Source organism: Amphibalanus amphitrite, unplaced genomic scaffold, assembly GCF_019059575.1.
Source record: "Amphibalanus amphitrite isolate SeventyFive unplaced genomic scaffold, NRLGWU_Aamphi_draft 000772F_arrow, whole genome shotgun sequence".
Lineage (NCBI taxonomy): Eukaryota > Metazoa > Arthropoda > Thecostraca > Balanomorpha > Balanidae > Amphibalanus > Amphibalanus amphitrite.
This window is the reverse complement of record NW_024882266.1, coordinates 47264-73552: the sequence shown is the minus strand read 5'-3', so window position 1 is coordinate 73552 and position 26289 is coordinate 47264. Positions and strand designations below refer to the sequence as shown.

Below are 26289 nucleotides of genomic sequence, written 5' to 3'. Positions count from 1 at the left end.
CCGTGTTTACACCCGTCGACAAGGGTACGGACCGCCCCGACGTCTGTCCAGGGGCCGTTAGACAGGACGGGACGTGATACCATCGACCGGCGGCGGTTCGTGACGCGTCATCACGCCGGAAACCGGGAATTTCCAGCTGAGCCAGCCGCTTCGTACGGTCGACGGAGGTGTGAAGAGGCGCTCTTCGACACCCACAGGCGATGCTCGACGCCCACAGGCACATCTCGACACATACGTGACCTCCGGTCGAGCATCGTCCGCCGCCCACATACTCCACCACTGCAGCTGGTGCAACGACTCACGACCGGTTCACGGCGTCATCACCGCCACTCGGCGCCTGTCCGATCGCGCGTGCCGAACGTCATCAGTCACCGCCCGATGTCGACGGGCGTCATCAAGTGTCATCAAGGATCAGTGAAGGTCGTCAGGGCGTGTGATGTCCGTGCAACTCACTAATCATGAGGTCAATATCGGAGCTGACGTGGCATGACATGGCACGAAGAGAGTCGAGTAGCAGGACAGGTGTAGTTGGACTTCCTCCGACCCACTAGCCGTGCAGAACTGAACTTAAGGTCACGGTGACACCTTGATAATAACCACGGCCCAATGACACCTTGCATGAGAGCGGAAACAAATATACCTCCCAGCTCAGCTGACCCGTTACGCCCTCTACTTTCGTCACTTACTCCACCTCCTCCCACCCCACCCCGCGTCGTCCCTTGCCGGCAGCGTCAGAGCCGTTATTTACGAGTAGCCGTTTGTCATGGGACGTCGTCGGCCACATGCAGACCGATGGCGGGGCAGAATGCACGCCACGCCGGCCGGAGGCCACGCCGGGCCGCGGGGATTAATTTACAGGAGACTGGTCCACGTGATGGATGACGTCGGGGCGACACTGACGGCGGAGGTGACAGCGGAGGCTCTGGCGGCAATGGAAGACTAGTAGGAACTCGCGGGATGAGGTTGCAATGCCACCGCAATAACAGTGATGAGACGTTGATGCTTATCATCATCGACAGCCGGGTGCTAAGATCTATGTAGGCCGACGATCGGTTCAGGCGAGCTGACTGCCAGCCTGCCAGTCTTGTCAGTTTCACAGCAAGTAGGCTACCCTGCCAGCCTGTCAGCCTGACTGCCCTGCCGACCGACCGACTGGCCGGCTCCCAGCCCGTCACTCGCCTATCGTCTGCTCGGCTGAATGGCCACAGACTGACGGGATGACGGACCGACCGTCACTCGTCCGAGCGGCCGCGTCACCCGTCGACGTCCGCCGCCCACCGACCGACGTCGGACGTCGATCCCGACGCCAGTTTCCGACGACCGTTTCTGGGAAACGACGGGTACCGCGGCTGCCGCGTCGATATGGTGGCGCACGGTCTCAGGGGCGAGGTCAGGTCAGGTCCAGAGGGAGGGGTGGGAGAGAGCCCGGTCTCCTGTCGTCTCCCTGGTGTCGGCACTCAGCGATAATATGTGGTGGACACAGCGGTGACCTGATCAGATGTAGGGAAGAGGCGAGGGGCTTCTTACCCACTCCCATGCAACTGGCCAAAGAGATCTCAAGGATTGCAAAGGCTCTAGGATAAAAAACCTCTTAACAACCGCTGAAGGAGTGTATACTAATAACAGGTAATATGCGATCTAAGCGTCAAGCATGAAGCAACCAAACTCAACAGATCGTTTTCGCAACCTACATTTTTGAACTTATTCCGCAGCACCACACCACACCTTCGCCAAATGCCGCCGTCCCCAGGCCGAGCACAGCTCTCCGTCAGACGTGACCAACATGTCTGACCGAGGGCTACGTCACAGGGTCAACGGTCCACACTCCACCGCCGTCGGCCGGCCGGCCCCTCCGAGTCGTCCGACAGTTGACGGCGGCCTCAGATGGTGCGACGTCGCGGCCAGCCGAGCGACGGGTGATGAGACCAAGTGGGACGGCGGGGGACGTGGGATGTCAGGAACGTGGGACGTTATTGGACGTTGGAGGTGAGGTGCAACGTCAGGGGCAGTGCAACGTAGGACGGTAGTGGGTTTGCAGTTTGAAGTTTGCACAAACTAAATGTCTACCAGGTTCCTGTTCACTCGGTTATGCGTCCTCGTTATCTCATTCATTTCTACACCTTGTCATCCCAGGTGATGCTCCCCTCTCACCCCGTCGTCGGCGCATCCCGAAGACCCTGACAAATGACAGCCCCGGGGCAACAGGGGGCGCGGCTGCGGCGGTGCCGTGCGCCTGGGGACCATAAATCAGGACCGGCTGCCCGCTCGTCGGCCACACGGTGACCCGACACGGCACCTACCGGAACTCCTACCCGGGACCGGGTCTCCACTGCGACCGATCCGCTCAGATTCTCGCCAAAAATACACGGCAATGAAGCCAACAATGCAGCAGATACACCGCTACAAGCATTATCCACGCACAGCGATGTAGAGCGTTACAATACGAAGTCGACAACACAGGCCGTTATCCCTTATTTGGGGTGAGCTAATCTGTCAGTGGAGAGTAACGACCGGTTGACACTTCGCAGAGCCTTTGAATTCTAGAGCTGCGGCGATACCACGCACGCGTCAGCCGCAGCCTCCGTCTTAATTCCCCCAAATTGCTCTCTTGTGCCGTCAAATGGAATAGGCTTAATTAAGACGCACGCCAGTCCACCAAACCATTAATAAATACCACCCTCCTCCATTAATCCTGTTCACGAAATGCAACTCAAACGCGCCCGGGCAGCCGGCGACCGCGGGCTGGCAGCGGCGGGCGACAAAACCGGCCTCATTTGTCGGGCGACATGCGAGCGGGTCGTTACGTCGCTGCGTCCGGACCGACGACCGCGCAAAGAAGTCGACGACGATGATGACGCCAAAAAGCGGCGAAAGCGGCGCAAGCGGCGCACCAGACGAATGGCGCCGGAGACGGTCGTCGGCGGCGACAGATGATGTCGAAAATCGGCTCGCCAGTCGCAGAGGGATTGTAGGTCGGCGAGGGCCAGCAGAGGTCCGAGCACTGAATGACATTGGCGGGGGCCGGGGTGAAGAGATAAGAGGTTTGTAAAAATGGTTGCTGTTTAAGCGACCGTTGGTTGTGTGAGATAGGTTAAGGTTCTTCGTAGTCTGGTGTGGTCGGGCCGCTGATGATGTTTACCGGGAAGCCAGCGGTTAATTTAGAAGGCAAAGTCTGTAAGGATTATGGTCAAACTTGCGCCATCATCATCGTGTTGTGCTGCACCTCATTGCTGATACCCAGCTGTCCAAGAGGGAGGAGTTTAAGAGTTTCCATCGATCACTGAGAAAGCTCAGTCCCTGAGCACAACACTCCACAACTTCATACGGCCTTTCAGCAGCACTGCGACACATTGATACACGGCCCGCGTAGAGTGAACATCTGAGAGAAGATCACAGACCGGGGCGGGGCCAACTTCGCCTTATATCAACATCATCAATGACTCCCGTCAACCGTGCCGTGGGGTCGTAGAGCGGCGCTCCACCGCAGCACACAATGCGAAGCCCGGACGAAACGGACCTCGCGGTAGCAATTCGGCGCGCCCGGTCCTCCCGGATCGCTGGAACTTCGCAAGGTCAGTCTGGAGTCTAGACCACGGCGACGTGTGCAGGTCTCTCTGCGACGGGTCACTATTGTGCAGACAGCGATCGTAAGGAGAAGGGGGAGGGGAGGAGTAGAAAGGACTCAGAGGGATGAGTGAGGTGTCAGGGACGCGATCACACCTCTGACAGCCACCGTCCCACCCTGCAGACATACCGTGTCACCACTCTATCGTCACTCCACCCACGTCCTGTCGGTCAGCAGACTGCCTCACCGGTACCCTGACAAACTACCGACGCACAAAAACGGTCTATTAGGCCCCCGTTGCCCGCGCCACTATCACCAGGCGTTCACCTCAGTTGGCTGTCAGCGGCCGAAACCACTCGCGTCGGCTCGTTTGTAGGGTAGGACGGCCCCTAAAAAAATGCACCGACGGAGTGATAACGACGAGGTATATGGTCGGGATTAAGGATATGCAGGTTTGACGAATCTCGAAGTCGCATCTATTAAATAGGTGAGGGTGGGTGGGAAACTTCTCGCCCACTCTCTGCTCCACTCGCCGTCCGTCGCAGTCGACGACTGCCGTTCGCGCCTCTCGGCTCTGCTGCCAGCGGCGCGCCCGTTCCTACACTCCCCTTCGCACCACCCCTAGTCAGGGTCTGCCCCGCGTCTGTCGGCGGGGTGATTTATCTGTCTCCGACCCCCGTCTCCCTTTGCTCCGGTCACGTTCAGTGGCGCCCGGGCAGGGTCCTAACCTTCCATAGCCGCGTCGCCGCTATGAGTTGATTGTGCGTCCCGACAGGAGACAGAGAGGGTACACCTCAACACGTGGAGACACCCACCGCACGGCGGCCGGAGACAAATGATATCGTCTCGGCGCGCCATCGCTCGTCGCCAGGCGCCGGCGCAGTGTAACGACGCCTGCGTCAAACGTGCCACCGATTACAGGTGACTCGGACGAATGGTGAGATCAATTTCTGTGTCGGCTGATTACCGAAACGTCAGAGCCGTGTTTGCTTTGGAGAGCTCTGATGGGTATTTTTAATCACGTTTTTCATACTGTATAAACAAGGCTAAAACATCAAAGCCCAAGGGATCTCACGTACTTTTCCAGTTTCCTTAAAAACATTTTCGCATTACTGAAAACGCCGACGGTGAGATGAAGTTACCTGACAACAACACACTTGGAAAACACCGGGACGGTGTTTGCACAGGCGCTTGATCTTCTCTTCTCACAAACAGACATTATTATTTCATATCCATAAAGTACCCAAAAAGTGGCGTGGCGGCGCACTGCTGACTATTTATGCGAGGACTGGCTGCAGTGATAGAGCGAAGGCCGGAGGCAGGCCAATGTCCCTGGAGACGAGACTTCCAACGGCCTGACCTGACACTGGATAAAAAATTACGCAAAATGCCACTGTCCAGGGCCACAGTGATAATGGAGGACCAGCTGTGATAATGATAGAAAATGATATGTAATGGACAGTATTTATGCCATAGAATCCAACATATTCCTTAAAGTTAGAATCGTATGCAGATGGCTTTGTGATTTGCGTTGTGGGACTGGACTACCCCTCGCCCGTAAACGGCGATCTGCCACCTTCGCCCATGCAGGGGGGGGGGGGTTGGTGCGACCCCCCCCTTGGCGTTTGAAAACGGAGCGTCGTAGAGCTTAGCGGAAAAAACCAACGGATTGCTCTCAACGAGATCTCGCGATTGGTGGTATATTTTTTGGTCCTAGGTCAACATTTGACCTACTTTTGACCGGTCAAAGGTCAAATTTTCGGAAAAATAGACTTTTTTCAACTTTCCGCGGCGATTGCGGCAAAACGGTGGGAGATATCGACTTGAAACCTTCACTATCGTGTTCCTTGATCAATTCTCTATCGTTTGGTATGTATTTCGTTTCCCTAGCTCTAAAAATGGCGCGTTGGGAGCGCCGGAAGTCGGCAAGGTCACAGTCGGCGGCAGAAATTCGAAAAATCAAAATTTAAATTTTTGAAATCTGATTGTATTTTTGGATTTGGAAGGTCCATTTGCTCCCATAAGAAGCTAATATTGCTGCATATTCCCATTGAGGTGACAAGAATTAGCAAAATAGTGGTTCGGGCACTTTTCAAAAATAGTACCGGACGCTGTTCCTCTTGTGACGTCATAGCTCCGTGACCTGACCTGACCCGGTCAAGTTTCTTATACCATATGATAGCCAATACTTGCCCCAACATGCATGGGAAGTTTCATCACGATCCATCAACCGATGTCCGTACCACCGGCAGGAAACCTCGGGCGTTGGCACTCAGTTTGTGAAAATCCGGCGGGAGGCTGTTCCCTTTGTGACGTCATAACTCCGTGACCTGACATGACCCGGTCAAATTTTTTTTATCAAAAGATGCGCAAGGTTTGCCCCATAAGGTACCCAAAATTTGGCGGCGCTGCGCGCCGCCGTTTTTGCACTATTTCCGAAAAACCTCAGGGGGGGGGGGGTTGCACCAACCCCCCCCCTACATGGGCGAGGGCTACATAACCGCATGTTTGACTCCGATAAAAATGCAATAAAAATGCCAGTAAATGCTGATATAATCACTCTAGTCAGCATGAGGTTTGCACACCTAGTGGCACAAGCCAGCGACAATTCGGCAGCTGTCTCCGCTCCTCGGGTGGTCCGTATTTCGTCTCTGGGAGCGGAGGCTGCCTTACCCTCCCACCACACCCAGCCGAGCAGCCCTCTCTCCTTCTCCCCTCCCCCCGCGAGAAGAGTGGAAGGGGTGACCGCGACCGTAGGTCTGTCGATTTCCTATGGAAGGCGGAGTTGGCAGGGTCGGCGAGAGGAGAGAAGAGAGGACAGAAGAGCTTCTCGCGTCGAACATTGATGCGGAGGACCCTGACTTGGAAGACAGTTATGAAGTGAATAGCCCAAGTGAACATCAAATTACAAAATGCGTTGCATATTGAAGAGCGTAGGTTGGTATAGATGATGATGCTCAGCGTCAATCCGATTTTCGGCTATAGAGTGCTATTCTTTGTGAGCTTTTCATTGGCAATCGTGTTCAAACCAACGGGTGCAAAAACGTTAGGAAAATCCGCCATATGACCTTCAACCTCAACAAAAGAGCCCTTCTGAAAATATTGCACACATCACTGTGAGCCATCATTTACTCCATCAATCGTTTTCTCTTTAGAGGGGCATCCGCTAACGACTCCCATTTATAGGGTGGCACCTCCGCCCCTCCGCTCATCACTCGACCGCCGACTGACCACTAGTTCTGCGCGCGGGGAGGGTTCAGCAGGGCCTGCCCTCCCTCTGGGAACATATCGGCGGCGCGGGACCGGGCCCGGGGTGATTTGGGTGGGTGCCACCCTCGGCGCTGAGTCGGACAAGACACCGTCCGGTACGCCCGCGCCACAGGAAGCAGCCACGCGCTCCCGCGGGGAGGCTGCTCCGGAAGACACGGCGACAGGAAATGCTGCTCTTCCGGTGACGTCTTTCAGAGGGGAGCGCCCGGCGCCATAGAGCTGAGCTCTCTCGCGCCAGCAGGGAAAATCCAATTTGGAAAAATGCAGGGAATGACCGGATTTGAATGAAATACTGTTATGGCGAAAAAAGCAAATGCATCTTTTATGTTTTGTAAAACGAGATCACTGTGCTGGAAATGAATAAGCCGTGTGCGTGAGAAAAGCACAAGAGGTTGAAAATGGATGAAGTGCAGACAAACGCACGTTGTCTCGGATCAGAATCGTCTTAGAATAGAGTTACATAAAAGACATCAGCGCTAAGAGTGTTTTGAGAAGCACGTGCACCGTACACAGGTACGCTATTCATGTAGATCAAAGCGAAGAGAAGCAGCCTTGATATTCTCAACTCCCAAGTGAAGCATATATTCCTAAACTCTTGAGAAAATCTAAATCGAGCCATTAATTTCTTAGTTAATTACTATCCACTCCATCCATCCCTTGACTAGCCTTGTGTACTTTCATTTTATTACTCCAGCCAGACTTTATGCAAACTGCTTGAACAAAAATGATCGAAATTAAATAAGCTCAAAGCTGCGTGGCCTCGGCTAACTCTTTTTCACACGACTTAAGCTAAATACAATCCTCACGAACCAATCAACAATGGCATCATGAGCAGGCCTAGTGTTGACATTAATTGACCCTTCTCGCAGTAAGCGGGCAAAAGAACGGGACGAACGGCCCGAGACCAGTCTGCAGACTTGTAAACGACTCTGAGTTGATTCGTGAATCGACTCAGAATCAAACCATTTTTCGATGAGTCGTGAGTTGATTCGAATCACTTCATCGAGGAACTTGATGAGTCATGAGTTGATTCGAATCGATTAAATTTAGCATCATGAGTCATTTGATGAATCGATTCAAAATTTCCGACTCAAACAAAGAATCGACTCAAAAAAAATTTGAGTCGTTTACAAGTCACCATCAACACCCTAATAATCAATGCTAGATCACTCCCTCAGCTTTAGCCATCACTTAACTCCATATTTCAGACTTACAAGAGCCTCAGAGGCTCAGGCACAGGCGCCTAATGAGCCAAAAGCATTTGGCAGTTGGTAGGTACTTAGTCTTACCAAGCCAAGTGCCTGCTACACTACCTAGGTACCTACATATTACATGTCAGAAGTCAGAATTGACACCTGCGGCTGCCTCCCCTTCTCCCAGTCCCAATTTGGTCCCAATAATCAATCAACAGCATAAGAATTTGGGCGTCTATAGAGTCAAATACGCCCAAACTACCTATAGCCTATAAACTACCTATAGGCTATGCTATAATATAAATAAACTCACCTAGGTCGGTAAAGCTGGCGTCACCGTCGCCTTCCCGCCAAGGTAGGCCGTAATGACCAAGGTCACGTATGTCAAACTAGTGACAGCTTCAGATCGCAGTTACCGTGCGATCGTACTAACTTACTGCAAATTTGTGCTAACCTGCTGCAGTGGAAAACAAGTAAGTATTATGTCCGTGAAGTTAGCGTCAGCAACAACAACGAATACAGCGTCGGATTCAGAATCGCTCAAAAAACTCATATTCGGTCAATTGGGGGACGGGGAGCAAGAATATGACCTTTATTTGGCCCTAGCTTTTATCCCTTACCCCTTAATCGGCCCTTAAAGGAAGGGGCGCGTCAAAAGTGCCTCAAGGGTTCGTCTGATCGCCAAAATAAGGGTCGCAATCGATTCCCCGGGTTAATATCTAGCCGCAGCCTTGGGTTCCAGATGTGTGCAACTTACCCCTTACCCCTTAATCGGCCCTTAAAGGAAGGGGCGCGTCAAAAGTGCCTCAAGGGTTCGTCTGATCGCCAAAATAAGGGTCGCAATCGATTCTTCGGGTCAATATCTAGCCGCAGCCTCGGGTTCCAGATGTGTGCAACTTACCCCTTACCCCTTAATCGGCCCTTAAAGGAAGGGGCGCGTCAAAAGTGCCTCAAGGGGTTAGGGGTAAGTTGCACACATCTGGAACCCGTGGCTGCGGCTAGATATTGACCCGAGGAATCGATTGCGACCCTTATTTTTGCGATCAGAGGAACCCTTGAGGCACTTTTGACGCGCCCCTTCCTTTAAGGGCCGATTAAGGGGTAAGGGGTAAGTTGCACACATCTGGAACCCGAGACTGCGGCTAGGTATTGACCCGAAGAATCGATTGCGACCCTTATTTTGGCGATCAGACGAACCCTTGAGGCACTTTTGACGCGCCCCTTCCTTTAAGGGCCCATTAAGGGGTAAGGGGTAAGTTGCTCACATCTGGAACCCGAGGCTGCGGCTAGATATTAACCCAAGGAATCGATTGCGACCCTTATTTATGCGATCAGACGAACCCTTGAGGCCCTTTTGACGCGCCCCTTCCTTTAAGGGCCGATTAAGGGGTAAGGGGTAAGTTGCACACATCTGGAACCCGAGGCTGCGGCTAGATATTGACCCGAGGAATCGATTGCGACCCTTATTTTTGCGATCAGACGAACCCTTGAGGCACTTTTGACGCGCCCCTTCCTTTAATGGCCGATTAAGGGGTAGGGGGTAAGTTGCACACATCTGGAACCTGAGGCTGCGGCTAGATATTGACCCGAAGAATCGATTGCGACCCTTATTTTGGCGATCAGACGAACCCTTAAGGCACTTTTGACGCGCCCCTTCCTTTAAGGGCCGATTAAGGGGTAAGGGGTAAGTTGCACACATCTGGAACCCAAGGCTGCGGCTAGATATTAACCCGGGGAATCGATTGCGACCCTTATTTTGGCGATCAGACGAACCCTTGAGGCACTTTTGACGCGCCCCTTCCTTTAAGGGCCGATTAAGGGGTAAGGGGTAAAAGCTAGGGCCAAATAAAGGTCATATTCTTGCTCCCCGTCCCCCAATTTACCGAATATGAGTTTTTTGAGCGATTCTGAATCCGACGCTGTATTCGTTGTTGTTGCTGACGCTAACTTCACGGACATAATACTTACTTGTTTTCCACTGCAGCAGGTTAGCACAAATTTGCAGTAAGTTAGTACGATCGCACGGTAACTGCGATCTGAAGCTGCCACTAGTTTGACATACGTGACCTTGGTCATTATGGCCTACCTTGGCGGGAAGGCGACGGTGACGCCAGCTTTACCGATACCTTAACTACTTTCAATGAGTCTCAACTCAAGATCATATCTGATTCTGAGGCCTGAGCCACCCATGCAAGGTCATGGCCTCCTCGTTTGCTCCTCGTGGCCCATGGAGTCCCTGCTGATGCTGAATGTGTCACAGGTGGGATTAATCCTATTTTTGAGGTTGTACTGTTTGAATAATTTTATGTGATAAGTAAGAAGTAGTAACATTTGTTTCATTATCATGTAGAAAAAGTTTGATTAAAAAAAAAACATGAATGCCTCTCGGAACTTGTGCTTTTGGATTTTCAAAAAGACTTTCTAATAATAAGATAATAAGAGATAATAAGATAATAATAAGAGATAGGTTACTATGCTACTCCTTAGTCCTCACTTATATTATAATTGTCTCTCAGAGTTACTTACAAATTTATCTGATATTGCACTGTTGACTGTTGAGTGTTGAAGATAGGTAGGTGTAAGGTAGGTACCTATGTACCTAGTCCTACTAGGTAGCTGCTTGAATCTTTGGTCAAGGCTACTATGCTGCTTAATACAATTGTGGTATGCGGCATATTCATTTCATCATAGCTTTGAGTCAAATAATCAACAAATCCCTATAGTGAGTCATGGGTTGAATGAAATAAGTTCAATAAAAATGTCGTGTGAGTCATGAGTTGATTTGAATCGATTCATCAAAATGTGAGTCATGAGTTGATTCGAATCATTCCGTTGGCTAGTTGCTCGAGTCATGAGTTGATTCGAATCATTTTATCGAGGAACTTGGTGAGTCATGAGTTGATTCGAATCAATTAAATTTAATATCATGAGTCGTTTGATGAATCGATTCAAATTTCCAGACTCAAACAAAGAATCGACTCAAAAAAATTTTGAGTCGTTTACAAGTCTGCCAGTCTGCCCTCGCGTACATCACAGTGAACAGTGGGCCGATATGCCATCCTAGCGCGACAGGGCCTGAATCTTCGAACGGAACCCTTGGTTTTTCGCGAGTGATTCGCGTAAAAAGCGGCCAATCGCAACGAAACTTTCAGTACCCTCGCGGTAACTACTTTTACAGCTAACCTGAAAGTTTCATGACCCTGACCTTAATGATCTTTGACCTGTGACCTTCTTTCGAGACCATGTTTGGCCGGAATCGCGATTCAGCGTATGTCGGCTCGCATTAGCCGCGGGTTTGCAGTCTTTTCTTGGTTTAAAGCGTTCAAACATGGGATATTATGTTGCTTCCATGCATTAGGGTGGGTGCCAAGGTCACCAGAAGGTCAGGTAAGGTCACTGACTGTGACCGCCGCATGTACGTATGAATGTATGTGCACCGGCTATGGCTCGTCGCCGGCCAGGTAGACCGCCGGGACCGGCCGGCCGCGAGGGCGCCGGCCGCCCGGGCCCGGCCTGACCGGGCCGCCTGACCCTTCCGCCGCCGCGCAGCCTGGGAGGGCCGAGACCGGCCCCCCTGTTTTTGACGCCGGCGTCTGGAATGTGTATTGTCCACGCCGGCGTCCCCGTCCCCGGCAGGCGCGCGGACCGGCCAGGTGCTGCTATTTTGGGACCGCTGCGCGTCGCTAGACGTGTTTTTCTTCTCCCTTCGTTTCCGGATCTATTCAGCCTCCCCATCTGCGCTATTCGTCGTGACCCCATTTTTCGTCATATTTAAGCTGATGTAAACATGTTTCTCGCCCTGTTCTGTTCTGGCCTCCGCAGCGTGCGGACGTGCCTCTGTCCTGTCGTAGCCGTCGCACCGTTCGTTGGACACCGCAATATAGAAATACCTCTTCAGTGCTGTGTCGGGAAGTGTGGAAGCAACGAGACACAGTGAGCAGCAGTGAGCGGGCGGAGTTAGAATCGGGCGTGTGCGGCGCGTGTGCAACTCTTCATTCTACACAAGTTACCTTACCTTCACTCCTCTACCCTTCCTGGTCTGCTGAATTGTGGGCCTCCTTGTCGCTTGAATTGTGACTTCTATCTATACTCACTTAACCTTCCCATTTTACCCTTCCTGGTCTGCTGAATTGTGGGCCTCCTTGTCGCTTGAATTGTGACTTCTATCTCTACTCACTTAACCTTCCCATTTTACCCTTCCTGGTCTGCTGAATTGTGGGCCTCCTTGTCGCTTGAATTGTGACTTCTATCTCTCACCTGTGTCACGCTGAATTGCCGTGGCTCCTGGCTGCTGAATTGTGGCCATCCTTCATATCCGATCGATCTGCCTAAAGCCCTTCGCCTACTCGTGTTGAATAGGGTGTGCACGAGTTTATTTCACCCAAATGCCGTGGACCCGCCGGTCTGATTAGCCGCAGAAAGGAGTGTTTACAGTCCGCTCCGCCAGAGGAGAGTCGGGCGCCGCGCGGAGCGGTGTCCCGTCGAGCACAGGCCGGCGCGTGGCCGCGACATTTACTGGTCCTCCGGGCCGGATCCACCCGGCAACATGTCAACAACAGGAGAAACAGAAGAGCGTCCTGCAGCAGACCTGGAAGAGAGCGTCCCAAGAGAGAAGCGTCATGAAGCGGTGAGCGAAGAGTTGAAGGTGCTGCGCCGGAAAAGGGGACAGAAGTTAGCCGCCTTTTCGCGCGTGTGCCACAGAGCCGAGTCCATCATCGCCGTTCGTGGGAGTCGCTCAAGCCTAGAAGGATTGTTCGAGACAGTCGATGTGGCATTGGAAGGCGTCATCACAGCGAATGATGCACTGGAAGCCTGCCTGTCGTCTGAAGCAGATAAGGCTGACGCAGAGAAGTACTGTGCCAAGGCAGAACGTGATAGAGAAGATATCGTCGAAAGAATCACCCAGCATCTAGCAGAGCGCAGAGATGAGCCGCCATCAGGCGTCGGCTCTGTCGTTTCTGTCGCTCAGAAGAGCCCGACGAGTGCCGTCTCAAGAGCATCTCAAGTCGAAGCAGAGGTTGCTTCTAAGATAAAAGCACTGCGCCTGCAGCAGCTTAAGCGCAGGCAAGAAGAACAGCGACTGCAAGAAAGTCAAGAAGAGGAGAAACAGCGCCGCAGGGAAGAAGAACAGCGCCGTAGGCAAGAAGAGGAACAGCGCCGCAGGCAAGAAGAACAGCGCCGCACGCAAGAAGAGCAGCGCCAGGAGAGGGAAGCCGAGAGACGAAGACAGCTTCAAGATGCTGAAGATGAAGCTGAAGCAGCCCAGCTCGAAGCTAATCTACGTAAGGAGCTCAACGGTGACCTTCAACACGAAAGGAGGAACGATTTCGAAGATGAGCTGTTTGTAACAGAAGAAGCCAGAGACAGAAGTCATCAGCGAGAAGTACAGCCATCGTTTGAAAGGCCAACTACCACACCAAGCCATGAAATGGAGGCACGCCGTGAAAAGCCGGTCAAAGGCCCAGGATATCATCAGAAGAGGCACAACACGTCATGGATAGGAGAACTGCGCAGTCCGCGTCAGACCCAGCGCGCAGAGAGCGCAGCTCCGTTTTCAGCCTTCGCGAAGAGTATCCCAAAACTGACCCTTCCAACCTTCAGTGGTAAGGCTTCAGAATGGCCGAGATGGAACGGATTGTTCAAAGCGCTGGTGCATGATCAGCCGTCCCTCTCGGACACAGAAAAGATCGCCCACCTTCAGTCATCGGTGAGTGGACTGGCACAGCAGACCATTTCTGGTATGTTATACGATGGAAGTCTGTACCACCAAGCGTTGAAAGCCCTCGAGGAGCGGTTTGGTCAAGATGACGATATCATCAAACACAACCTCAACAGCATCTTCAACGCCCCGGACCCGCAGGAAGATGATGCAGAAGCGCTGGAAAGATTCCAAGCGACGGTACACTGCGCCGTGACTATCCTCCAGAGCATGGGGGCAGACGCTGACCTTCACAGCAGTGACAGCTTGCATCGGACGGTGGAAAAACTGCCTCGGGACCTGAGACGTGAGTGGGGAAAGTTCTCACTAGAACTGAAGCCGGCCAGACCATCACTAGTAGATGTGGACTCGTGGCTACGGACCCAAGTGAAGATCAGCAGAAGCTGTCCCAAGGGAAAAGGGGACGGCGAAGAAGTCGGCGCCAGGCAAAGAAAGGAACGCGCCGATGAGACCGTCCAAAGACAAACCTTCTTCACAGCCGCGAATCCAAAGCACAAGCAGATGTGCTCGGCATGTGAAGGCCAGCACGATCTGCAGCAGTGTCAGATCTTCATCGGGAAGTCTCCTGATGCCAGGCTCAAACACGCATTCAGCCAGAGATTGTGCCTCCACTGCCTCAGGAAGGGTCATCGCGTGGTAGACTGCCGAAAGGCAAGGCGCTGTGAAAGGGATGGCTGCAAGTACCGACATCACGCCCTTCTCCACGGCAGTCGGCCAGTCAGGTCGCGACAACCTGATGACCCAGTGACAAAGCCTGATGCAGGCAACGATGGAGCAGACGCAGCAGCACCGGGGGCAGTGCATGTCCTCGAACCAGATCCGGCGCTACAGGTGATGTTTTTCCAGAGCAGAGTCAGCGCTGGAGAGCTCCTGTCCGAGCAGAAAGGGGAATCGCGATCTACAGGAGCTTCCAGGACCAAACACAGCCAGCCAGTGCCACAGTCTCCAACACGACTCCAACACGCCGCGGGACATGCGGCCGCTCGCCCGCGTGACCCAGGTGTTACCGGGACCAGATGGATGAGTCCGTTGACGTTCTGTCCAGATCAAGGCGGCAGGACGATGCGAGGATAGATGGCCCGGCGTCAAGATTGAGGTGCTGGAAGTGAAGTGTGCAAATGCTGAGAACAGTCATGTAAATACGTGTATCGTGTTTCGTTCGCGCCAGCCGGTTAGAGAAAGCCGACGATTGCTCGCCCTCTCCAGACGCAGCCCAGTCGAGGCCGTCTATCAGCCGATACATCAGCGGCGGTACTGTGTTTTAGTGTTCTCGCGGAGTCGAACACGGGGGGCGGGATGTGACCGCCGCATGTACGTATGAATGTATGTGCACCGGCTATGGCTCGTCGCCGGCCAGGTAGACCGCCGGGACCGGCCGGCCGCGAGGGCGCCGGCCGCCCGGGCCCGGCCTGACCGGGCCGCCTGACCCTTCCGCCGCCGCGCAGCCTGGGAGGGCCGAGACCGGCCCCCCTGTTTTTGACGCCGGCGTCTGGAATGTGTATTGTCCACGCCGGCGTCCCCGTCCCCGGCAGGCGCGCGGACCGGCCAGGTGCTGCTATTTTGGGACCGCTGCGCGTCGCTAGACGTGTTTTTCTTCTCCCTTCGTTTCCGGATCTATTCAGCCTCCCCATCTGCGCTATTCGTCGTGACCCCATTTTTCGTCATATTTAAGCTGATGTAAACATGTTTCTCGCCCTGTTCTGTTCTGGCCTCCGCAGCGTGCGGACGTGCCTCTGTCCTGTCGTAGCCGTCGCACCGTTCGTTGGACACCGCAATATAGAAATACCTCTTCAGTGCTGTGTCGGGAAGTGTGGAAGCAACGAGACACAGTGAGCAGCAGTGAGCGGGCGGAGTTAGAATCGGGCGTGTGCGGCGCGTGTGCAACTCTTCATTCTACACAAGTTACCTTACCTTCACTCCTCTACCCTTCCTGGTCTGCTGAATTGTGGGCCTCCTTGTCGCTTGAATTGTGACTTCTATCTATACTCACTTAACCTTCCCATTTTACCCTTCCTGGTCTGCTGAATTGTGGGCCTCCTTGTCGCTTGAATTGTGACTTCTATCTCTACTCACTTAACCTTCCCATTTTACCCTTCCTGGTCTGCTGAATTGTGGGCCTCCTTGTCGCTTGAATTGTGACTTCTATCTCTCACCTGTGTCACGCTGAATTGCCGTGGCTCCTGGCTGCTGAATTGTGGCCATCCTTCATATCCGATCGATCTGCCTAAAGCCCTTCGCCTACTCGTGTTGAATAGGGTGTGCACGAGTTTATTTCACCCAAATGCCGTGGACCCGCCGGTCTGATTAGCCGCAGAAAGGAGTGTTTACAGTCCGCTCCGCCAGAGGAGAGTCGGGCGCCGCGCGGAGCGGTGTCCCGTCGAGCACAGGCCGGCGCGTGGCCGCGACACTGACCTTTGATGACCTCGGTTCACTTTTTCGAGTTTTACATGTTTCTAGGCTAGTTTTTGGAGCTGAATTCGAATCTAGCAACCATTTGAACATTTACTATGTAGCTTTGATGCCTTCGTAACATGTTACAAAGCTGTCAGAGGCGGTTGCCACCTACTGCAAATACCCGGCAAAACCCTTACTGGTTGACCTGACCTGACCTGACCCGACCTGGCCTAAATGTATGAAGACATCATCTATGATCGTAAATAACATTATATTCGTGATCAGCACCCAAAAAAACCATAACAGCCACCCTATACGACGTTCTAACAGGTCCCGATTTTCCCGACTTTTGGGTCATTGACCTGACCTGGAAGGTCAACCGATGACCTAGGACCTTACAATTGGGTATCATCAGCTTCCTCTTGTCACGGGCAACACGCTCGTCTTTTCCGCAAAGCTCTAGCTCGATCAGGGGCGAAGCGGCGGGGGGGGGGGGGTCCAACGGACCCCTTCTATACGTTCGCGGCTGGAAAAACACCACTAGGGGCGAGGGTTAACCCAAATCTGAGGGCTTATTTCAGAAAGACTGCTAAAAGAGCAATTGAATGCAATTTTCCGCGACGATGTAGCTCTATTGGTCCCCGTGGTAAGGGCCGGTTTTCGAGAAATGTTGATATACGCAACATTTTACCTTTGATGACCTCTGGTGATGTGACCTTTGACCTGACCTAGAAATGACTAATTACTCCATCTGGAATTTTGGGCGCTCTTTCGAATGCCACTTACTACGTGTCGCTATGTGGCCCAAGAGCCGAGTTAGAAGGGGAGTGTTCAATCAACACCTCCCGGCCCGGCGCGTTTGACGCCGAGCACCGGTCCGGTGCGGGTTGATGTTTGGCTGCTACATCCAAAGTCGCAAAAAGTCGCAAAAAATGACTGTTGGATCTTGTAGTGCAATGAATCATTGACATGTAGCGAGATTTTCGAAGCGGTACTCTGCGGTACTTTTTTTAAAAGTCTATTTGTGTGTGACATCAATTATGTGAAATTATATTTTCGTCTTTAAATCTTTGTGGTGCCAATACATCATAACCAAGTAAGAGTTCGCCATTTTCATGTGGTTATATGCGTTCTGCAGGCCCGGAGCTATCGTTTGATGTATATAAATGTGGAATTCCTCCTCAAATTGTGATTGTTTTCGTGGATCAAAGATACGTTGTCGAAGAGTGCGGGGGACGAGTTCGGTCCAAACGATTCCGAAGTTCGTGTTTAAGCTGAGTTTTCGCCATGACTTAGCAATTGTGTTGGAAAACAAAGACCACAGCAATGTAGTATGATCATTTTTGAACAAATTGGTATAGGTTTCATTGCACATCCACAAAGTTCGATTTTTTACCCATGTCGTGCTAGACCTGGCGACCGGCCCAGTGTGCAGTGGCTGGCGGCTGCCGACAGCAGGGTCCGCCATCAGTGGGGGCGGAGACGACTCCCCACAGGAGGCACGGGGCGGGGTGTCATAAAGACGCGGCCGGCGACGGCACGGATTTGTGGCCGGCAGCACCGCCGAGATTTTTCAATTACGGCCGGCTTATGCTGGCTGGATTTACGCCGGTTGGCTGTCGGACGGTGGACAAGTTTGGCCGCTGGGGAGCGCGGTCGGGCAGCGGCGCTGGACACTGGCCATCCGGCGGGCGGTCGGCGGCCGGGCTGTCCCTTTCCATTGTCTCCAGCCTCAGCGGCCACCCCAGTAGGCAGTGAGAGAGGCGCCCGGGTCAGTCCCGCGGCCGGTCGGAAATTCCTCGGCACAAAACGCTCCACTGAGGATGCATGGGATGGATGATGGACGTAGACAGGAGACTGAGTCTCTCAGGAGTGGTTGGATGAAGCTAGATTAATAGCAGAGCTGAGGAATACGACGGTAAGAATCAAAAGGCGCTGCGGATGGCAGCCAGATGCTAATGAATCTCGACTCTTCATGATCCTCACGAAACGGAGCGCCTTTCGCGAGGCTCGTCACGAAGAGAGCAAGGCCATGTGATGCATATTGTATTATGCAGCGGGCCACTTTGCATCAAAATCAGTCCTGGCAGTGTTGGCGGAGTTTTCCAGAACTACTTCATGGAACAAAATACTACGGACGAGAAGGAGCAACACCCAAAGAATGTCGAGAGCTGGAGTTGTGAGCCTGTGCTTCAACGTGGGGATTTACGAGTAATCTGGTCCAAGGCTTCCTCACTGGAAAGGTTCACTCGGTTTATTTCCAGCCAATGTTGACGCAAGCCTAAATTTTTCGTCAAGCCATGACAATGCAGACGGTGAGGTTATTTTAGCCTGCACCAAACATAAACATCACATACCACTCGATGGTGAATCAACAGCATAAAGAAAGTCTCCAGAGTTTTCTCTGTCAGATCCGGGAACTGTGAATCAGATCGAGCATACACTTACAGGGTGTCCCATAAGTTCGTTCTCACATTATGTTTGCATGTGAAACAGAGTACATTGCGTTTTGGTATATTTATGACCCCTCAATGTGCTCCCCATTTAATAGGCAAACACATGAATGGATGCTGCGGCATGCCAACCGGCATGTTTGGCTGCATAGCAGGCTTAAAGTTAACCCAGACTGACTTGACATGCGCCGTGAGCTCCTCGAGGCTGGAACAGCGCTACGCTTCGACGAGCCTCAACTTCAGCATAACCAACAAATTTTTATGAAATTTTGATCCGATGAGGTGCCTGGCATGTGATCTTGCCACAAACGCCTGTCACAGTCTCCTTGCACCGCTTTTAAGCTTTGCTTGACCTGTGCACTGATGCACTGTCTTGCCTAAAGATGGGCCTACGACCTCCCGGATGCCATTTTCTCCTCTATAAATGTGTTCATACTCGCGGTTCGAGTTCAGCTTGAGGGCTGAAATTCCTCCTAGATGTTCTTGGAAAAGCATTCTGCTTCCCAAAACTGTTTCTGGGTTGCCACTTGTAACTTGATCAACTCCAGAACGCCTATAACCCCACAACACAGTGACCCTGGCCTTTTGCATAGGAACATAACGGGACGAAATGAAGGCCTCCTCCTTCGCCCTTATGGGGTTGTTTTCGGGTTTGGACGGGTGTTTCATCTCGAACGTGGACTAGTTAGTCCAGATGACCTGGTTGATGTCATCAGCCCTCTAGTTTTGTTTAGCCTCAGGCATAACAAAACTCATGTTTGGCCATTTTAAGACGTTTTTGACTGTTTTGTGCCCTCCGGTAAGCAAAGCTTAAGTCACCTTGAGTTATGTACCCCGAAAGAACACTCTTAGACAGCTGGTAATCCATCCTGAAAAGTCTGTTTACCAACTTTCTAACCCTTTGACCTTTTTGATGGCCACTTTGGCGCCACACAGTTTTGGCCACTTGGCTCATTCCTGAGGGCTGGCTAGAAAAAGGATAAACTTGCAGTGATTGACTCCCAACAAATCATCGGCGTCACTTGCTGACTGTGCGTCCAGTTAGCGATGGATATTGGCTACAGACTGGTAGGCCTCAATCACCCTCAATCGTCGCGAATGGTCACGTGCTGACTAAATACTGAGACGTACCCGTATCGGAGACCTCTATGTTGCGGCGTTAGCCGTCTCTGTAGGAAGCGGGCTCTCTAGCAAAAACTATTTTGTCTACAGAAATTAGCTACTGTGGAGCATATTTCTACCAGCCATGGCAACCATGTAAGCTCAGTTACGAACCAATTTCAGGGTGCCTTTAAGCAAGAAAGCCTAAAAACGTAAAATTTAGGTGAGAACGAACTTATGGGACACCCTGTACACCAAGAACATCCCTACTGACTCCCTATGAAATTGCACGTCGAGTCTTTACTCAACCCATCCCTTTCACCCAGCGGCACGGCGGAAAGACGCACCAGCCGGTCAACTCACCTGATTTTTCCCTTTGGACGTGCACTCTGTGCTGCTGGTCGGCTCCAGCACCAGGGAATCACGCTGTGAACAGAGCAGAATGTCAGTGCAAACACCTCGTCCCCGAGTCGGCACAGACAACACACTTGTGTCAACAGCTCAATGGTCAACACGGGAGCCAAACGGTCTCGGAGCTGCCTCTGCGGAAGCTACCGCAGCTTCTGAAAACATCAACCGATGAGTTGAGCACTTCGTGATCTCGCATTGATGGTCCATTCTCGCCGATGTCGATCTGGACTATCGGCCGCCTGGTGAACACCTGACAGACCCCTTCCCCGCCAGCCCTGTCCCAGCTGTCGCTATCCATAAGCCCTGCCCGTTCAACCCTCCACTCCAGACGAAGTCCACGACAGCCGCCGGAATCACGTCAGACAGATTGTATAACATTTTACAGGCACCAACATTCGTCGCCAGCTCCAATCGTAAAGTGAGTCCCGTTAATTCAGAGAGGGTCTCGCCCATAAAACGAGCCGGCACGCCGTCGTTGGACGAAATAAAACCTGCCAGGCCGTCATATATATTGAACCAACAACGACCCCGCGACGGCTGGCTGGTCATCTGCCAGCGCCGAGAAACGAGACGCAAATATAACGGAGCTGAACTGGCATGAGTGTCATGCCATGAAGACTTCGAAAAAAGGCCGTGATAATTAATAAACCATTTCTGGAGTAGAGCAGACAAGCAAATGTATGTAGAACAGGGTGAATTTAGAGGGGTTAATTCAAATTACTACCTTAAACATTATTGTCGGTGACAAGCCACACAGAGCACGCAGTCCACATTCATCCGATCACAATGTCCATATATCATCACATCAACACTTATCGAATATCGAATCAAGAATATCGAATTGATTACTATACAATATGTGCGCTATATATGTGAGAGGTTACACCAAGCCACACAGTTCAAATAAAAAAACGTTTAAACAGTTTCGCTACTGAGCGCGGTAGACGCACTATTCATTGTTCACCCTCAAACACGAAAATCCCAAACACAGATGCAAACTCCGGTGGCCCATCAGAACATGGATTACGCAGTGAATCCCCCATTAGCCGTATCGCGTAAACATCTGTTTCCCCTCCAGAAGAAACACGATTTAATATCGAAAGTCATTCCACAGCGACATGCCCGAGAGCTTCCGAGGGGGTTCGGATCTGAGAGCACTGATATCACTAAAGCGCATAATGCCAACTGAGATATACGTGCGCAAGCACACTCAATCACACTGATTCGAGAGCAATGGAAATATGTGTGTCCAGATCATGATACTATAGGTGTAATGATGGCTCATACCGAGCATTCACTCACAGGGGCACCTATACTTGTATTTAATGGGATATCGAGCTGCGCCCGGTATATACGACTCCAATCAGGGCTTGTGACGTCACTTCCCAATTACCGAGTCTACTCAACGGAGCCGTGCAAAGGACCTATCGAGCCGATATCGACAGCCCCGCACCCCCTCCCTCTCAACGAGGGGTGCACGCGGGCGGAAAACGAAAACAATTTTCCGGCGACGCGCGCGCCCCGCCGCTGGTCGGTCGACCCCCGTCAGTAACGAGGGGATTCAATAGCCGCTCGGCTGTGTCACCGGGGCCTAACGATAGGATACCGTGACCGCCGCCGTCCCCGTGGAGGAAGGGAACAGGTAGCGCTGAGTAGACGGTACAGCCGTGCAAGAGACAGACCCGGGACACTACCCCGCGCTGCGTCGGTGAGCCACTGTTATGTTTTGGACCCGTTCCGCGGACCGGCTGCTGGTAGGCTGTGCCGCCGTGCACCGGCCCGGCTCAGTGTGTGCCCGCGGGGCAGGTCAGGGCCGAGGGAGTGTCTGAGTCGGGCCGAGCGAGTGCTGGCAGTCGGTGTCGGACCGGGGCGCGGAATACATACAGGCACGAACCGGAGCAGTTGTGTCGGCGGCAGCGACAGAGGATGCAACATTTGGCGACGAGGATTTGAACTCAAGATGGACGGTACGTTCGGCTCCCTGCCACCGTTTGATTGCAACGAACCCAGTAAGTGGAGCGCTTGGAAGAGAGCGTTTTTCTGTTGCCTCACTGCCAACGATATATCTGGTGACAAGCGTCAAGTTGCATTGTTGCTGCATCTGGGAGGTCTTGAGCTCCAAGAAGTGTTTCATGCTATTGTGGATGAGCATGTCAAGGTAGAGTCGCTCGATGCAGCTATTGAAATTTTGGACAGTCACTTTTTGCCAAAGAAAAATGTCACTTATGAGCGTCATATGTTTCATAAGGAAAGTCAGAAGCCAGAAGAGCCGATCGATGTTTTTGTGACGAGATTGCGGAGCCGTGCCAAGACGTGTGAATATGGGGCAATGCAAAATGATATGATCAGGGACCAGCTGGTTGACAGGTGCCACAGCCATCGGCTACGCTGTAGCCTTCTGAGGGAGCCGAGTCTGACCCTCGAGACGGCTCTCTCGATCGCGAGAAGCATGGAGAATGCAGACCGACAGGCTGACGTCATCGAAGGTGCTGCAGCTGCTGCAGCTGCGGGCCCCGTCGAGATGCTTCAGACGGTCCGTCAGGACCGCACGAGGGAAACATCTCGATCGCAATCGAGACCAGCACCACCAGGCAGGTCGACTCAGCCGAATCAGGTGAAGTGTTTCCGCTGCGGCAGGTCTAACCACAGGGCAGATGATTGTGTCTCTGTGAGCCGGAGGTGTTTTGCATGCAAACGGTACGGCCATTTTCAGAATATGTGTGACAGGCCCCTCCGGCGTCCTGCGAATCGAGTCCAGGTGGTGTCGTCTGGAGTCGGCGTCGACTCCGAGATCGAAGACCACGTCTTCAGCCTCAGCTCTGCAGCGAGGGAGGGACGTTTTCCCATCCAGGTGGGTCAGCAGGTGTGTGAAGTGCTGGTCGACTCTGGTGCGACTTGCAATGTGATGAGCGAGACCACTTTTAGAGCCAGCTTTAAGGGAGTGCAATTGCTGCCTAGCCGTCGTAGACTATTTGCCTATGGATCCGGGAAACCGATGCAGGTCGTGGGACATTTTAAAACAGCGATATCATTTGATGACGTCACAGTGCCAGATGCTGTATTTTATGTGATCCCCGGCTCGCATATATCGTTGTTGGGTAAGGAGAGCGCTGAAAAGGTCGGGTTGCTGCGGGTTGGTCCCGAAGTGAGCTCTGTTTCACTGAGCCGTGATCCCACTGACAAGTACCCGATGCTCTTCAGTGGCCTTGGCAAGCTGAAGCAGTTCCAGCTGCAGCTGCACATCGATCCCGACGTCCAGCCAGTGGCCCAGAAGGCGCGACGGATCCCAGTGGCGCTCCAGAAGGCTGTAGAGAAGAAGCTGGAGGAGCTGCTACAACAGGAGATCATTGAAAAGGTCAGTGGCCCGACACCATGGGTGTCTCCAATTGTTTGTGCCCCGAAGAGTAACGGAGACATTAGACTTTGTGTGGACATGCGGAGAGCTAACACAGCAGTCAAGAGGGAAAGACATCCCATGCCCACTATCGATGATGTGTTGCACGAGATGACTGGCGCCGCGGTGTTTTCGAAACTAGATCTTGTCCAATCGTTTCATCAGATTGAGCTGGATGAGAAGTCCAGGTCCATCACTACTTTTGCGACACACCGAGGGCTGTATCGTTACAGGCGTCTTATGTTTGGAATTTCATGTGCCCCCGAAATCCACCAGAGGGTCATCCAGCAGGTCCTGGCAGACTGTGAAGGAGCACGCAATATCGCAGATGATATTGTGGTTTTTGGTTCCACAGTAGAGGAGCATGATCGGCGTCTTGATGTCGTTCTACAGCGCTTGATGGAGTCGGGGTTGACGCTCAACAAAGAAAAGTGCCGCTTCCGCTTGACAGAGCTGGTCTTCATGGGTCACCATCTGAGTAAGCAGGGGGTGTCACCGACAACGGAGAAGGTGGCAGCAGTCTTGGACGCCCGGGAGCCGAGTTCACCAGCCGAGGTGAGGTCTTTCCTGGGACTCGTCAACTTCTTGGGCAGGTTCATCCCGAATCTGTCCACAGTCTCTGCTCCTCTCAGGGATCTGACGAAGTCGGCAGCAGAGTGGCGGTGGGACGAGCCTCAGAAGAACGCGTTCGTTTCTCTGAAGAGGCAGCTGTCTCAGAGGAGAACCTTGGCCTATTTTCAGCAGCACGCAGAGACGCAGCTAGTGGTGGATGCTTCTCCTGTAGGACTTGGTGCCGTCCTTCTTCAGAGACAGCCTGATGGGCTGCTGTAGCCGGTCGAATACGCCAGCCGAAGCCTGACTGATGTCGATCAGCGCTATTCACAGACGGAGCGCGAGGCCCTGGCTGTAGTGTGGGGCTGCGAGCGCTTCCGTATGTACTTGTACGGCGTGGATTTTGTGTTGGTCACTGACCACAAGCCGTTGGAGGCGATGTTTTCCCCATCATCTAAGCCGCCAGCCCGCGTGGAGAGGTGGGTGCTCCGGCTGCAGCCTTACCGCTATACTGTTCGCCATGTGCCCGGCCCACATAACATTGCTGACTGTCTCAGCAGGCTGACTCAGGAGCGAGAACCGGCTGGGATCCAAGACGGGAGTGCCGAGGAGTACGTCCGCTTCGTGTCGTCGCACGCTGTTCCAGTAGCCTTGTCGAAGGCTCAGATCCAAGAAGGGACCAGAAGGGATGGCGAGCTGCAGGAAGTCGTGAAGTGGCTGCCGAGGGGCCGTCCTGGTGAATGTCCGAGTCCATATAAATCGGTGAGTCACGAACTGTGCGTGTATGACGATTTGGTGCTGCGTGGTCACAGACTCGTCATTCCAGTGTCTCTACGCAAACGTGTACTTCAGCTGGCCCACGAAGGACACCAAGGAATGATGAGGACCAAACAACGGCTGAGAAGTAAGGTATGGTGGCCGGGTGTTGACAAAGATGTAGAACACCTTGTCAAGATGTGTCATGCCTGTCAAGTTGTGTCCACAGGAAACTCACCAGATCCGGTGGTGCCCAGTGAGTTGCCGTCTGGACCGTGGCGGGACGTGAGTCTGGATCTCTGCGGGCCGTTCCCCACTGGTGAGTCCCTGCTCGTTGTTACGGACAGGTATTCGCGGTGGGTAGAAGTTGAAGTCATGAGGTCAACTACGTCGTCATTAATCATCGATCGATTGAGACAAGTGTTTGCACGACTCGGCTTACCGGTAACGCTGACCACCGATAACGCAAAGAACCTGACCTCCCCGGAGTTCGAGAGATTCTGTGATACATGTCAGATCCGTCACCTGACTGTTACACCTCTGTGGCCGCAGGCAAACGGACTCGTTGAGCGGCAAAACCGGACGCTGCTCAAAGCGATCAGAGCTTCAGTGGCGGAGCAGCGCGACTGGCGGGAGTCTCTGCAGGCCTTCCTGCTGGCGTATCGGACCACGCCACACCCGTCCACCGGGAAAAGTCCGGCGGAGCTGATCTACGGCCGGGAGCTGAGGACCAAGCTGCCGGAGGTCGATCCGCCGCCAGCACCCGGGCGCCGAGCGGTGCAGGCGGCCCATGATCGTAGCGGGAAGCGCGGCAAAGAGTATGCGGACAGGCGGCGACGCGCAACGCCGCATAACATACGCGTGGGTGACAAAGTGTTGGTTCGTGTGCCCCGTAAAGTGGACAAACTGAGTGCTGCGTTCTTCAGGGAACCGTATACTGTCGTCAGTGTGAACGGTTCACAGTTGACTGTAAGGCGGCCGGGGGACGGGAAACTGTTCAAGCGTAACAGCACTTTTTGTAAGAGGTTTGTTGAGTATGACGCTTGTGTCGATCTCGGAGAACCAGCTATTCCGTGTGCTCCGGTCGCCGGTTCAGCGATACCAGCGACTGTCGGTTACCGCACGCGCAGTGGTAGGCTGGTACGACCGCCAGATCGTTTCGGGTACTCTGTTTGATCTGGCCATAGTGAGGCGTCAGGTTTTGTTGTTGTTTACAAGGAAAGGGATTGTTATGTTTTGGACCCGTTCCGCGGACCGGCTGCTGGTAGGCTGTGCCGCCGTGCACCGGCCCGGCTCAGTGTGTGCCCGCGGGGCAGGTCAGGGCCGAGGGAGTGTCTGAGTCGGGCCGAGCGAGTGCTGGCAGTCGGTGTCGGACCGGGGCGCGGAATACATACAGGCACGAACCGGAGCAGTTGTGTCGGCGGCAGCGACAGAGGATGCAACAGCCACCACCAAAGTTGGGCAGGGCCAGACCGGAGCAG

General features: G+C 53.1%; 3 protein-coding genes across 3 annotated transcripts in view; 2 read left to right on the top strand and 1 right to left on the bottom strand.

The window, feature by feature from the left end:
• The window catches only part of LOC122365910 (semaphorin-2A-like), a 96264-nt gene that overhangs the window by 29119 nt on the left and 40856 nt on the right, over positions 1–26289 (bottom strand). Inside the window, exon 5 of the mRNA XM_043337527.1 lies at positions 20059–20121. Within this exon, the coding sequence (XP_043193462.1) occupies positions 20059–20121 (63 nt within the window). The remainder of the gene's footprint in view (positions 1–20058; positions 20122–26289) is intronic.
• LOC122365909 lies at positions 11474–15075 on the top strand. The gene has a single exon (XM_043337526.1). It carries the CDS (start codon positions 12575–12577, stop codon positions 14819–14821), a length of 2247 nt encoding a protein of 748 aa, XP_043193461.1. The 5' UTR covers positions 11474–12574; the 3' UTR covers positions 14822–15075.
• LOC122365911 lies at positions 22977–26216 on the top strand. The gene is made up of 2 exons (XM_043337529.1): positions 22977–23461; positions 25361–26216. The coding sequence occupies exons 1-2, from the start codon at positions 23012–23014 to the stop codon at positions 25982–25984; spliced, it is 1074 nt and encodes a 357-aa protein (XP_043193464.1). The 5' UTR covers positions 22977–23011; the 3' UTR covers positions 25985–26216.